At 43.3% G+C, this 15,994-nt stretch overlaps 1 protein-coding gene across 4 annotated transcripts in view; it reads right to left on the bottom strand.

Annotated features, from left to right (window-relative positions):
• gfra4a (GDNF family receptor alpha 4a) overlaps positions 1 to 15,994 on the bottom strand; it is a 131,836-nt gene that overhangs the window by 106,979 nt on the left and 8,863 nt on the right. The window contains exon 1 of one of the 4 annotated variants that reach the window (XM_067479832.1): positions 2,658 to 3,608. The exons of 1 other annotated variant lie outside the window; for it this stretch is intronic. In XM_067479832.1, the coding sequence (XP_067335933.1) occupies positions 2,658 to 2,715 (58 nt within the window). In that variant the 5' untranslated portion in view covers positions 2,716 to 3,608. Of the gene's footprint in view, positions 1 to 2,657; positions 3,609 to 15,994 lie in introns of those variants that run through there. 2 more of the 4 variants (XM_067479830.1, XM_067479829.1) reach the window with 2 other exon arrangements.

Genomic DNA, 15,994 nt, shown 5'->3' with positions numbered 1-15,994 from the left:
AATGCAGCATTGTTTTGATACAAATATTAGAATCACTCTTTGGCCTTTAGCTCAACATGTTCTCAGTTGCTGGTTTTTTTTCCCCAATCAATCTTAAGTGATTGTGGAAAATCAAATGTTTAACAATTCAACAAGCGGTTTATTTTTAGTATCTGTGATTTTCCCCATAATTTAACCGATTTAAACTACAAGTTTTGAAACTGTTTACAAATACTAAAAGAACCCATTTTTCTGGGTTTCCCCCACCCCAACAAAAACTAATCTTCAGCTGGACTAGTGTGAAGGGCTCCTGCCCCCTAAAACTATTCACACCTCCCCTCCCCTTCTGATGAAGTCCCACCAAATCCAAGCTGGGGGGGAAACAAAAAAATGACAAAACCCCATTTATGTTTATGCTTTTTATTTCTTACCAGCGAATTACCAGTGTGTAAATAAACCTATCCACCATATGTAAAACCAGAACAAACCGCTCTTCCGTATCGCACATGGCAGTACAGCGTGTACTCGTTTACTGCCTACCACTTAAAGAATAATATGGAGATAAATCTGGTCAACTAATTACAGTAATGACTGCAAAACGTTCCGAGCGGCGCGAGCAGATAATCACTGAAGCCTCATAAGACTGAGCAGTAAATACGCTAATTTGAATTCGAAATAAAAAGCAGACCAAAAAGGGTCCACGTAAGGGGTGTGTGGCCATTGGAGTGGGGGGGGTCTCCTTAAGTGTCGTCAGGCTAGTCCACACACCTGGGAGCAACTGCGCTTGCTGATGCTGCCTTCGAGGTCTCCGTAGAAATTCTTATTTCTGAGTTGTATCACACATTTGAAAGCTTGGTTTGCCATGACATGGGTGTTTTGCCGTTTTACGTCGGACTCCCCGTTGGCCGTGCCGGATTTTGTATGATATAAAAGGAAATGCAGAAAGTATCAGCCCGTTTCACTCAGTGCCAAACACATGCGTAAAACAATTCATCTCATCCGTCTTACATGAGCTGACTCGGAGCACATGCCGTCCTGCACCTTATTGTCACTGGGCCAAATTCCAAACCTCCTGTTAGTATTTGACATTTTGCCCCCCAGCAATCACACAGGTGCTCTCCATTCCTGACAGCACTTTAAAACTCATTTGGTCTTCCCTCTTATTCCCCCACCATGGATTCACACTGGCCCCCCCTTCTCCCACTCTGTAACCTTCAGGCTAAAGCTGCTTCAGCTCCTTTGATTCCCCCCCCCTCCCCTCCATGTGTGGCAGGATCATAAGAACCTATTGAGAGACTTTCTGCCGTTTTGACACATCTCTATGACACAAGACCGGGACTGACCCTCTTCCCTATCCCACTTCTCTTATCTTGCTTCCATTCACCCACCCCACACAGAACATGAGTAACATTACAGCACTGTGACAAACATTTTTCACATGATGTGAAAATTGAGGAAAGAAATAATAGCATCACTTTCTGCAAGGGTGAGTGTGGCAGATCAGGGTCCTGCAGAACATGCATGTTCAGGTTCATGTTGGTGGAACATGTTGTATGGGAGTCCCGAACATGGCAGCGCGGTCCCTGCGTGCAGAGCTGCTCTCAGTGCACCTCGCGAGTGGCTGAGAGCACAGCTGGGGCAAAAGGAAATGGAGTCTGAGATGTAGAGCTGTCATCATCGAGGCTATAAATCTCCCAAAGACAAATCCCTCCATCCTGTAAGGCCTGTTTCCAGCCTGCACTCACTTGGCAGGATGATTTCCCCCCCCCCCCCCCCCCCCTACTGTGGTGGGGATGTTTTGCAGAACAGAGTGCAGCCGAATCAGAAAAAGTCAGAGTTCATACAACAGAAGAATTTGAAATCAGACCAACAGAAAACATCACTAACATAAGAACTGAGTTGCGCCAGCTGTGTGTGTGTGCGCGTGCCTGTGTGTGTCATGAATTCAGCCTCTCATTTCATCCTGCACACCACTTTGATTGGTCCATTTTATTTTTACACACGCACAAAAACGCGCGCGCGCACACACACCCCGCACACAGCTGCCGCTCCGCCCCCCAGCATATACGTGCAGACACGATTCACCTGCAAAGACAGGTGCGCAAGCGCGCACCTCGCACGGACACACACACTTGCACGCGCACACACCAACCACATAACACACGAGCTCGCGAAAACACGCACACACAGTTGCCTGCATTGGCATTTTCGCAGGCAAACAGATATTATATACATCCCGCTTTATTTGTCCTGCGTAATCCGTCCCCACATCCACCTGCTGGTGGGGAATAGATTAATAAATTCAGGGCTGCTGCAGGCACAGTACCGTAAAATCTACTTTACATGGCGGAGACAAAACACACGCAAGCACCTTCTGCCAGAGAAAAGTCCCGCCGCTTCATTACTGTCAGTCACACATAGATAAGAATTTGCGCTGGTTCTGTCTCCGCGCTCGGTCCGGGACCCTGCGGAGCATCCGCTCCTACTAACACTTGCCTGGTCTAAGGAGGGAAAATATCTCATCGTGCAACTTTCTTCAGAACGCGAGCGAATAGTTGCACTAATGAGCTCCCACTGAAAACCGGTCAAACACGAGCTGCATCGACCATCCGCAGAACAACGCATTCGCTCAGCACGAGTTCACCTATAATTTACATTGCAGGCGCAGATCCACTTACCAATGAGAGCCAGCTGTAAGAAGTACAATCCGAGGAAGTCCATTATGGAGTGCGACATTAAGTCAAACGGATGCAAACCCAGTGTTGGCTCAAACTGGCTCCGCACAAATTGAGACCGAACGAATCGCAGCTATTTCTCAAGTGATGAGTGGCCACTTGCGCTGGAATCCAGAGCTTTGCGTGAAAAAACAGGCATCTTTTTCTTTCTCTCTCTCTCTTTCTTTCGAGTCAAACTTTTATCATGATGGAGAAAAAAAGGTTCACAGCTGCGCCAAAATCAAGCCAGTGGTTCCAAGTCAAAGCCGCGCCGAGGTGGAGAAAAACTGTCCGTTCCCTTAGGTGGAATTTTTCTTGCGCGTCTTCAACATCCCCGCTCGCTCCGTTCCGTTCCGTTCCGTCCCGTCCGTCCGTCCGTCCTGAGCGGCTGCTTCCCCTCCTCTTCGCCTCCACCTGCGCACCGTCTGGAAACTGCGGATGAATTACGGGGGCGCGTTTGCTTTGCGCACTCCGACCTGCAAGTCACACAGTGGCTGTGATCCCCTGTGATCCGGGGCGGGTCGGCAGGAGATGCCCAGCCCAGCTCGTTTAGAAATCCAATCTTGGCCAAAGTTGAAATAGGACAAGTTGAATCGATAGCCTATTTCATCCTGCCATAAAATGGAAACAATAAACCTGCGCAAAATGGTGCATAGTCTGCACGGGTGGGTAGACCACATCCACACTTGTCTGAAAGTAGGTTAGCCATTCCAACCCCAGAAAGACAAACTACCACAGTCAACTTGCCTCACAATCATGGCTTGGGAGGCAGTTAAGAACATCTTTTAGGGGCCCTGCAGCAGCAGCAGCAGCACGGGAGGAGCAGACAGCGAAAGCAGAGCGAGGCTGACTCACTGCCACTGTAAAAATGAAGAGACCATGTTTGCAGCCAGCACGGGCTGTTTGAGGCTACCTGCTGTCCCCGCTCCACACAGAACAAAGAGGAATCCATTTTTATCTGGGTTTTGGGGACAGTGGTCCTGATTGACGCCCCCAGACAAACTGTACTTTCAAGATTTGGAGACACAACCTGCTTTTTTTTTTTTTTTTTTTTTTCTATCTACAAGAAATGTGCCATGCACCGAGAATAATTGGATTAATCCTGTAAACGCAGCACACCATAAATCATGGAGAATATTTAAATTCTTCATACTGAGTGCTTTTCCTTGGTCAAAGCTACAAGTTATTCCCAAGCCCTTAAACACACTCAGGATGAGAAATTAATTTTGAGCAGCTTTTCAGTTTGAAGCTCAGTTTCTGTGTTTTTTTTTTGTTGTTGTTGTTTTGAACAGCGTCTCAGGGACAATTGGGTGCAGCCTGTAAGAAAAGCTGTCTCACGGAAACTTGGGAAGGATCACAGTTGGTTTCTGAAGAATACGTCGCACAACCTTAGACACTTGCAAAACTTCTGCTGGGAGTGGGCAGTTTATTTTCTGATAGTGCGACAGTAAAAAGGTTGAGAGGAGAGAAAGTGCTGCAGGAGACACGTTTAAAGGAGGGTTTGTTCTGCCTGTGAGCATGTTTCACTCCGAGGCCACGACAGCTCGGTTTTCTTAAGGGTTTTGTGTCTTTAGCCTGAAGCCTTCTTTTACTTAACCAACACAACATACACATTCTCATAGCAGCATGTAAAGGAACATTATTTCAAAAGATTCTGATATTTCGTTTGTTCACATCGTTACTGGACCCCAATTACTCTCTCTGGGCAGTGTGTTCTTTCTCAGCAGTTAAGATTTCAATTCGCCACTTCCAGTGGCTCCAGATGTGACATTAAGCTATGGGCTGTTCCACACATGCTCACTAGATAACATGACCGCAAATGTGGACAATAGCAACAACGAGAAGCAGCCGTGTGTTGTAAAAACGAAAACTAACTGCTGAACGGTGTCAACCTCACGTACCTTCTATACATAAAACAAGTTTGTAGTTTACTTTTTGGGCACGTGCGCCTTCGGTTCACTAGAGCTGTGAACAGTCACGGCAGACAGGGTGGTCCAGACACTCAAACTGGCGAGATGATGACATTTAAGATATGAACATTGACTCTTGCTCCTTACTGTCCAAAAGAATTTAATCTGGGCAGTCAGGGCAAAAAAAAAACAAAAAAAAAAAAACACGTCTTTACTTTGGACTTGCAGGATTTTCTTCTTAGGTCGTCGGCTTGTCCCTTCAGAACATGTTTGGCACGTTGAGTTGGCATGAGTTTTTACACCGGAGACCCTTCCTGCCGCAGCCCTCCCGTTTCATCCAGGTCTATAAAGCTGGTTGTAATTCAGGATGTTGCTCTTTCTCTCTCCTTTGCTTTTTTGGAGATCATGTAGGGTTCACGGCATCCATCACCCTCACTTTACTACCGACGGCGACTTTGAGTTTTGTTAATAAAATTACTTGGACGCCTCTTCTTTGTTAGGTCTTCTACGAACCAGGCATAATAAAGCGGGGGCGGGAGTTGAACACAGGTTTTCCCAAAAGGTTATTAAAGTTCAAGCTGGCCTCGGCACCCTCCCAGCACCCATGAGTTACAGCGTTTGCCAGAAAAGATGCCGTATTGATCCACACCTGTACCCTTTGAATCAAACGTCCCCCCCGGCTGCTTTGAATCGAACCTTTCCTGACTTCCCTCCTGTGTCCCTCACCTCTGCTCTTTCTCCCCCCCCCTCCCATTACTCTAAAAAGGTCCCTGTTGTCACAAGCCAGGATAGGATGGGGGACAGGCTCCCGGTGAGGTGGCCATGAAACGGTTTAAAAATCTTACCATGGGCTGATTAAGAGGTGTTAATGTATTCAAATGAATGCCAACTCCTGACTTGTTTTCTCTTTCTTCTGCGTCTGCCTGCTGATACATAGTCTGGCTGAAACACATGGCGAGGGAAATTAAAGTGTGAGCGAGAGAAAGGGAAAAAAATAATGCTGCACCACCTACACGTTGCCATTTCAGTGCGACTTGACGATAGTGATGAAGGCGCTTTGTAGACCCGCTATTGACCCAGCGATGGAGCTGAATCAGGTGTTGGAACAGCTTTCAAGGTCGCGGAAGATAAACAGAGACTTGCTGGATAATGGAGATGATAATGGCTCAAGGCTGACTGTGGCACAACACTCTACTCTGTGTTTGTAATATCTTTGACTCAGCCTCATGCACTGTTTCACTCACACTCCCATCTAATCTTGGTCCTTCTTCAACATTCAACAGCCTCTGCCCAGTTACACAAGAGTGTGTCGTACCTGCAGAGCAGCAGCCCCAGGCTCAACTCCTACATGCTCGATCTCATGTGTTGCCTGTAACATTTTACTGCGGCTCATCTGCACCAGTCATTTAAAACTTACACACAGACTAAGAAAGGAAATGTCTTATTACCGAACTGTGGTTAGAAAGCAAATATTACAGAGCACATCTTGTAGATTGTATTATATTAAAAGGGCCAAACTTAAAGTTGAATAATAGTTGAAACAATAAAAACTGTCCAGTCCAAACAAATTGGAAGGACAAGCCCGATCCGTTTGTTCATGCTGTACGCGGACAACATTTGGGTTTAAGCTCAAAAGATGAATCTGAAAGTTCAGAATTTCCGCTTGTATTTCATGATATTTTCACCTAGATATGTTAAACAGCAGCCTCTGTTAGATATTTAACTGTGCAATAATATTGGAACTTTAGCAGCAGGTGTTTCTTTTTACCTACTGTAGGTTTGTCCTGTGTGAAACTGTAAATGGCTCTAAATGACAACTCCTGGTTTGAGGCCTGGGGTTTACGCGTCAAGGCTGCATTTGCTCTCTAAAAGCATAAATCAACCTAAAGACCAGCGAGTTGTCTGTGGGAGAGAGAGGAGGGGGCAAATCAATCAAAGGCAATGCACAAAGCTTGGCCATAGTCAACAAAACAGTTATGTACACTCGAAAAAAAAAGGAATAAAAATAATAATAAATCACTGGTGCACTGAACAACATGCATGGTGAATGGTGAATGTTGCTTCTCATTCACCCACTCGGGTACTTGGGTATCGATGTCTTGCTCGAGGACACTTTGACCAGGATTGGGGATTGAACCCTGTGGTCTGTGGACAACTGCCTCACCAACTGAGCTAGAGACCGAGCTTAACAGCTACTGAAGTTACGGAAAGGTCAAGGGTGGAAGAAGAAAGTACCTTCTTGCGATCTGTGGAAACCGTGTTTTGGCTTTTGTGGGTGCTACTGGAATACACTCACTAATCCTTAGTCACGATATATCTCCTGAGTGTGTGCAAAAAAAAATATTTTGCCTGGAAATCCGATGTATTAACAGTAACGGGGAGTTTCATCACGCAGCAAAACATTAGCAAATAATTACTGTCAACTCAGAAGGGAAAAATGAAAGGTTTTAAACTGGCCAAGTCAATCAGCAGAGCTTAACCCAAATGATCAAACATCACAAATGTGATCATCCCTGATACAACATGTCGACGCATCGTCTTGTCGCTGAATAAACTCCTGAAGTGTAATTCCAATGTACGTGCGTGGGAAAGCTGGCAGAGAAAATTTATGAGATGCTTTAACACGTCTTCGTCCTTCAAGCTGAACAATTGCCATCATTATTTTAAACCACAAGTCCACATGTGGCTGTGGTCAGATTTCTTGGTGTCCCCAAGTTTATATCATCAAATCTATTAAATCATCCACTCACAACTCAAGGTTCTGATCCACGGCTCTGTGCATAATAAAGACGCGGTTTACTGTTTACTACATGTATTGGCCTTGAAAAGAACTAAATTAGCTTTAAGTCATGACCCCCCCCTTCACCCCCCTTAAAGGTGTCTGTCACTCTAAATCAACATTTGCATCTGCCAAAGGTGGTTGTGTAAGATAGCATCAGTCCCCAAGCAAAGCATTTTTAACCTCTCCTTTTTAATAGTGTACTCAGGGGCTCTGTTCAGTTCATAACACTTTCCACTTCCTCCCCCTTGGGCAGAATTATAGCAGAAACAGTAGCCTGCGGTGCAACAACGGAAGGTCTGGGCTGATGGCACTTTTCTGGCCACCACACTGATTTGGTCCCATTTGCAAATTCTGTCCCTGCTGTGGGCAATATTACCATGACACACTGCTACAAAACATCGCCCGTGTATTATGGCTTTGTGAGGGAGGGGAAATATTGCTTGTAAGCAGTGATAGGAGATCAGAGTAGAATGAAACTCAGCATGTTGCATTTGATGTCCCAGCTTAATCTTTTTAGGTGTGAGGGCCCCAGCTGATTGAGTTCTATGCAGAGCGTAAACAATGAAATCTGTGTACCGACAACGTTGCCCAACTTTAATGGTTATGTCACTGCATTTTAAACTTGTTGCATATTGTAATAGAAGTTATAGGCAGGGAAACGCAATAGACATGTATATTAATTTTAGCTATGTGCTTGTAGTAATAACTCTGAAGTACTTTGAGTGTGAGGCACTCACACGCAAATGCTGCACGACGTTCTCTCTCACACACACACTTTCTATTTATGCAATTTTTTTTTTTTTTGATATGTTTAATTAAAATGATCTTCCCCTGTCTACTCTGTAAATTAATATAGTGGATAGTTTTTGGTGTGGGTTGGTGTGTGTGTGTGTTGGGGGGGGGGGTTAAGTCAAGTGTATGATAATAGTGTCATAAGCTAAACAGCCTCGAATGTGTTTTGAGAAAAGTTTTTGGGCTATTTTTTTTAATATGCTTCTATAATATGAATCAGTTCTATGATGCAATCAACTGATACAACTGGATGACGAGTAAAACTAATATTTATTTGAGACGCCGCTTGAGATTTTTCACACAGTCTCTCAGAATCGGACAGTCTAGAGACTAATACTGCAATTTCAGGGAGGCCAGTAGATTTGAGGGTGCACCCATTGTTAAGGATGCAGTCATCTCCTCTTTATGTCTCGGGGAACAGAGGTCCATGGCCGGATGAACGAGCTACTCCAGGCTGCAAACTGACGAACGACCAAACACCATTAGACAATGACGTTAAGATTAAGTGAGTGTTGGTTTTAGTGTCTGTATGGTGACTGTAGACAATACAAATATTTAGAAGACGTTTTTCTTCCAGAGTGATTTGATAGAAACAACAGAGACAATAGTGTAACTACATTTAGGGGAACATATATACATTTATGCAAGATACAGATTTATTTTATTTTAATTCGAGCTTGCATAAATCACAGAACATCAGGCTGTTTGGGGGTCGTCAAATGCAGGTGAGAGCCCTGCTGCTCTTGGCATTGGTGCAGTGTTGCACTTGTCAAGTGAAAACATGGCGCACACGCAAGTGAAGGATCGGTCATGCTTTAAGTGGGCTTCGCTCGCCGTGTCGCGTTGCCTTTACATGGGTGCAGCTGGGGACAGCAGAAAGAAGCTGAGGACGCTGTGAACAGAACACGTCATCAGCCTTTAGAGTGCAAACAGCTTACAGAGCATTTACTGTATATTGTCACTCATTTGGAGTCATATGTCGAGCCACCTGGAGAATTTATGGCCAATATTCTCTCTCTCTCTCTACCAGCCAGTGAAGGAAATATCTGGCGCTTCGGCTGCTGAATGCTAAACGACAATACATGCACCACTCAGCTGTGCTCGCGAGGGGAGCTGCTGTATGTTTGTCACTACAAACGATACCTTTATTTTATACATTGTTGTGTTCAGCTTTGAATTATGTGAATACGTCTTTTATCCCAGCTTCCATCTCACCTAACAACCTGTCTTTTCATAACACCACACGACATGCAAGCTCCTGCCCACGGGTTACAGCAGTGATTAGAGTTTGTAGCAGGCAACAGATTTGTGTTTCACCTATGTAGCATGAGGCGCGTCATCAAAGTCACAACTTGTCAACTAGCCTTTCCAACAATGAAAACCCTTTGAAGATGAAGCTGAATATGAGATGCCTCCCCTGCAGTGGTGCCAATGTACTGCAGCATCACATCAGCTTCTCCCATTGCAGGCGTGAGCTGTAACTACACAAACACACACACACACACACACACACACACTAAACAAGGCTGTGGTGTGTCTGGTCTTTTCAAGGCAAGCCTGTGCTCGTAATCGTATTTGGCCATCGCAGTGGGCACGTGATGGGAGAGATGTGTCCAGATAGACGTGTGAAGCATGGAAGCCCCGTGTGCCCTTGGCAATTCTACTGTTTTCATGATGTGTTTTTGCAGCGGCATATTTCAGATGCACAGCGAGGATGCGTGGAAATGGATAAATCAATGAGGCCATCTGGGGAGAGAAAGTCAGGATGAGGAATGGTTTAATGCTGACGTTCATTCGACAGTAGCCTTACAGACCTAATTATTCCATTCATTACCGAGATGCACGGAAAACAGCGAGCCTTGTTATTTTCATGACAGAAATTAAATGATTTTCCTCTTTAATTTGCCTTTAAGGAAACTATATCTCATGAAATATTAGTCAAATCTATGTGTGTTTCCTCCTCAACATAAAGAGCAATTAACACTTGTTTGTGCTTTGCCTAATTTCAAAGTTTAAAATGTTTAACTTCTTTGGAATTGTAGGAAGAGGTGGCTTTAGACACATAAGTATGATTATCACAGAGTCTGGCAACGTGAAACATACAAAAATTAAGAATAGGTTGCCAACACATAAAACTAATTGGCCTTGTACTTGGTTACTGCACCATGTCTATATTAAGCCTCCGGTTGCCATGTGTATTACTAAAGAACATCATTGTCATTGTCTGCCCTCTCCAGCTGAGTCAGTAGTCATTATACATGCACGCATGCATGCGCGCGCGCGCACACACACACACACACACACAGATTATGAGGTTGTGCATGAGGAAAATAAACACAAGATGCAAAGAAAACTCACCAGGTTCCACATCATCCTCAGCCTGTGTTTAGCTGACTGGGACGGATTATTTACAGTCTAAAAAAGTGCTGCTGTACAACGTGAGGTTAGAGTTTGTTACTAAATACACTCTGAATTACATTAAACATAACCACTAAAATTGGTTCGAGTACCTGGAATCATAAAACAATCTGAAAATGCCAGAACTGTTACTAATCTGCTTTGTACTGTAAAATATACCAAATACCAATAATAACAATGTGTGTGTCAATTAAGCTTCAGAATATGTGAAAGAACATAACGGTTTCTTCTTCCCCGTATTCTTCTGTTCGTCCTGGCTGCTCCCTTTATGGGTCATCACAGCTGACTGTCCATTTCCACCTCACTCCGTCTCCTGCGTCTTCACTCTGTGACACTAACTTCACAGTGTCGATGTTTGTTCCAATGTCCATGAATTATGAAGATATAACTAATAATCCTTTTGAGTTCAATTTATAATTAAGATTTTTGTAATAGCTCACAGTATTTACAACTTTACATTTTAAAAGACTTCACCGATTTTGAATTTGCCTCTTGTTTCTACTTTGGGTAGTATTTGTACATAAATATCTCTGAAAAATGCCTACAGATGACATCACTTGGAGGAACCTTCAGTTCACCTTATGTCATCTTGTTGCTCACACTATGGAGCTTGTAATCATGGTCAACCTGCTTTCCCAGAGCTCCACCAGATGACGTCATCTGAACTCGGAATGTTGAAAAACTCCTCCAGGTGATGTCATCCTGAGGGGTTTTTAAGCTAGAAACAGAAAATTATTTTAACATAGGGACGTTTAAAAAGCATTAATCTACATGTTCACCCCAAACTAAATCCATAGAAAGCAAGTTGAAAATTGGTGAAGTCGCCCTTTGAATTCGACAAAATGAAAGCTGATGAACAGCTAGTCCCTAGTTACTGTGTGGTTCTTCACCTGGGGCCTAACGCATGAAGCCGAAGTCAAAGACCTAGAGGTGTTCACTCATGTCACCTTGTCTACGCTGAAAAGTGCGGCTTGAACATGAGCTGACTAGTATGAAGCATGTCTGTTCTGTGTGAGAGGAAGACAAAGCGGAGACCACATTTGTAAAAGCTATAAACAAAAAAAAAAAAAAAGACTGGTGGTCGAATCAGCTGAAAAACTCGCCCCAGGGGTCCGACTAGTGCAGACGGTGCAGGACACACAGTAAAAACTAGGCTGACTAATGCTCCTGACGTTGGCCTGGCAACTGACTGTCAGCTTTGCATCACCACCCTACATCAAAGCACTGGCCTAAGAAATTGGTCAGGACTTTCCCATTTAGTACTGCTACTCCTGTGTATCATATTTTGTTTCATTGTCTTCTGTAGTTCTTGGATAAATATGCCACAGATGCAGCAGCTCATCACCCAAGTGTAAAGAACAAGTTTAGTCTTCTCTTTCTGAAAACCAGGCTCAGAGAAAACAGCTGTAAAACAGAAACCTTCGAAAACAGGACGCAGAAAAGGTCAAAAAGATAAAGAAGTTCAAAGGAGCCTGTAACCATATGTTAAAATTAATGACTTTATGCTCATATGAATTAATTGCTAGTTACCACAACTGAGGATCTATGTATAAAAGTGATCTACACAACTTTAAATATCTCCCACATGTTGCTGACATGTGACGAAGCTACAAAAGGCTTCACCTTTCGGGATCAAAGTTACCATGAAAACCGAGGGAACAACCGACGCAGCTAATTTCCAGCCACTTGCCCCCTTTCTTCTTCTGTAGCGTGTCCACATGAGGAAGGCCACATCTGTGCCACCCTTTCGGCATCACACACATTAATGTAAAGGTCCTGCATTTAATAACTAAAGCATCTGAGATTGAGACAGTCACATTAAGCCCAGTAGGCCACACTACTTCAGAGTTTGATCACAGAGCTGGGGGGTGGGTGCAAGTATGCATGAAGACGCTGTGCAAACTAAGTTAAAAAAAAAAAGAAAATGAAAAAGAACGGACAAAGGATATTTAACTTAAATATGTTGCAGAGCAGTGTTGTGCAGCTTTCAGCAGCCGGTAATGAGACCAGGGGAAGTGTGGATTGAAAATGGTTTAGTGCTGACGATCGTTCGACGGCAGCTGAGCAGAGCTGATTATCGCAGTCATTACAGCGACGAGGAAGAGACGCACACTGATGTCACCTTTTTGCTTTTTTAAAATGATCTTCTGACCCTAATCACGCTGAACTGTGTTGAGAGGCGCGCTCGGTAAAAAAGAGACTTTGTGAAATTTGTAAAAATCTGCATGGCAAAATTAAAACGTGCTTGTTTCAGATAGGTGTGTCAGCACTATTAGTGCTGTAATTTCCTCACCGAGCAGCAGCCAACACAGCTGGACGTTGAAGTCACTGAACAAGGTCATAAAATTGCAGCTTGTCCAAGTGCCTGAGTATTCATGCGAGTCATGACCATACGTGTCGAAGGCCAAAAAAAAGTATTTCTCCCCACAACTATAAGGAAACGCAGTGGTTGCAGTACATGTGGCAAGATTGGAAAGATTACAATCAGTGTTCAGTGGTGGAACGTAACCAAGTACAAGTATTACATTTTTCACATATCTGTACTTTACTTAAGTACATTTAATTATGGCTACTTTGACTTTTACTCTTCTACATCTAAGAGCAAATATCTCTAGCTTATCTAAACTCCACTACATTTCTAATCAAAGTTTCATTACAATCACATCACTTTACACATTTCATAATAAAACACTTTTTCCAGTTTTACATCCATGGTCCAAAAACACGATTTAACATATTAGCAGTATACAATGTGAGCTGATATTCAGCAATTTTTGGCTTCTTGAATTATCTTCTTGCCACTCGACACAAGTAGCTTAGAAATTAAAAAAAAATAATAATAATAAAAATTAAAAAAAGCATCAGATCTTTAACCCATCATTTATGTTCCCACAAATATGAAGCAGCATTGGTTCACAGAAAAGGACAGAGACGAAAGTACTAGGTAAAATATAAATTGTGTACTTTTATTTAAGTAGAAATTTTAGTGGGTACTTACTCTTTTACTAGATTACATTATTGTATGTGTATTTGTACTTTTTACTTAAATACAGTTTTTGAGTACATTTATTTGTCTTACCTTTCATCAAGTTAACCAAACACTCTCACAGTCATAGCATTGTTCTGTGCCTGGGCACAGATGGGAAACCCCCCCTCTTTGAGCAGGCATAGTGCTTTATGCTGGTCTGTGCCCGAGCACCAAACAGAGGTGTCACACAAACAAACCCAACTTCAGGGGTCAAATGTCCTCGGGCGTGGTATTGATTGCCCAGTGTGAGTACAGCGTCCCTGTACTCAGTATCCTGTCTTTTCCTCACCTCACAACACTGCAGGTGCCATAGATACTGAACAAAGTAAGAACCTTAATCAGGTGTGATTGCAATGGACAATCAAATCTCTTTTGACTGTATGTGATTGGGAGCATTGCAAAAAAAAAATCATCTTTTCTGGTGCAACTGTCAAAAAGCCTCAAACTGCAAACTCTGTATTGAAGTCATGTCAATTTAAGGTATTAATATGTTGTCAGTTATTCTTCTGTGCATCCTAGATTTGACTAAATCTGTCCGTATAAAAAACTATTTTAGTGGGAATCCGCAGTTTTTCAATAAAATCTGTACAATACATCTAATATTTAATTTGATGTAATAATGCTACCATAAAAACAAAACATTGGTTGTGGACTTTGATTAAAGGTTGTAAAAAGCAGAATTAATGAGCGACTTTTGTCTAATGTAGAAAGAACTTTTAGTCTTTCAGTCATTTGATGAGTTTCTGTCCAGATCTGCACGTCTTAATATATCAACACATGTCAAAAAATGTCAAAAAAAAAACACTTGGCATCGTTTCCTGCTGTTAGTGAGTGTTACACCGACAGAGCTACTGACCTGCACTGTTTGAACAACATTCTTCTAACCCAAACTGAAAGAGAAAACTACACCAGACGTTGAATAAATGACTCCAGACATGCTTGAAGTGCATGCGGACTGCAGGGTTAACGGTTAATGCTTGAGCACTGCCAATCGCTTTGGACGAAAGCATCAACCAAATGCCACCGTTAGAGAATTTGGTCATAGTCAGACTGTGGGAAAATTCATCCGTTTGCACTTGTGGCTTTTCGTGGTTCAAGCGTTAACGTAGCATATAACAAGAGTGCGAGCGCACGGAGCCGTGAAAACGAAGGCTTTTCCTGTCGATGTCAAAAAATTCATCTCTAGGCAGAGAAGTGACAGCACGTAATATCAACTCCACTTTAATGCAGCACTCCCCTCTCCGCCTCTTGACGTGCACGGACCATTTCATTTGCAATGAAGCCCGCGCCTCCCAGACCTAAATGCATTGTGGACTTGCGAACCGTGAAAAGACCAAGGAGTTAAAGGTTGTAGGTACCCGGCACTCACAAAAACGTCCCCGTAATTAACATATCACAGGTTAGATCCCGAGAAGGGGCCTGTGTTCACAGGCTCCTTGACAAACGCTCCACCCGACTCAGTGTGAACCGACTCGAAGTCATTCTGATTGAAGCCGTCGGCCGTCACCTCAAACGCAGGCCGCTCCCACGAGTGTCTGCACGTCGTCCACAAAGGCTGGCCATCATTTATCAGTCTTATCAGATCTTCCGAAATGTTACGAGTAAAACGCCTGCCTGTGCTGGACGGCGCTCCAGATCCCTGATGAGGCCTCATCTTCACTGTCATTTCTCTCTTCTTCGCCCCCTCGTTTACTGCTTTTAACTTCCGACCCCCCTTTTTACCTTATATTTACCTTATATCTACGTTATGCTCTCACTGGCATCTGTTCTCTACTAATGGTTTTGTCTATTTTACTTGGTTTTTCAAGCCTTGTGTTTAAAAGTAAGAAAAAAAATTGTATACGTCCAATCTTCCTATTATATCTTCCTAAGTCTTTCTCCAGATTGTTTCTACAATTTATACACATTTGTACTCCCTGACCTTTATATATCAACACTGTAGAGCCGGTGAAATGTTGGATTGTGCATTAACAGACAGTCAGTCAGTCAAAACCCAGAGCTCAACAGGGAAATACGTTGTTGATTCTACAGGGATGAAAAGCTTGAGAAGTTGGGGACTAGTTGAAAACAGATCCGTTGATTGTACACTACAGCGACCGTGAGTACGAACCACAGTACTTTCTTCAGGTAAATAAATATACATAATAAAAAGATAGTGACTCGCTCCTAATAAGTTTACAATACTAAGTTTACGGAAAACGCATGGAAAGTGTAGCCGCCGTACAAACAAACGGGCGGTTTGTTCCTTGTCTTAATTTTGTCGGCTTCATCAGACCGCGACGTTCATCACACACCGACGCGTGCAATTCGAGTATAAAACCGCTGAAATGATCCAAGTCTGAGGCCTTGGCCGCTGCCCCCATGTGAAGAT

The sequence above is a fragment of the Channa argus genome, chromosome 16 (assembly GCF_033026475.1).
Source record: "Channa argus isolate prfri chromosome 16, Channa argus male v1.0, whole genome shotgun sequence".
In the NCBI taxonomy this organism is placed as follows: Eukaryota; Metazoa; Chordata; class Actinopteri; order Anabantiformes; family Channidae; genus Channa; species Channa argus.
Note: the sequence above shows the minus strand (reverse complement) of the source record. Positions and strands in the feature narration are given on the sequence as shown.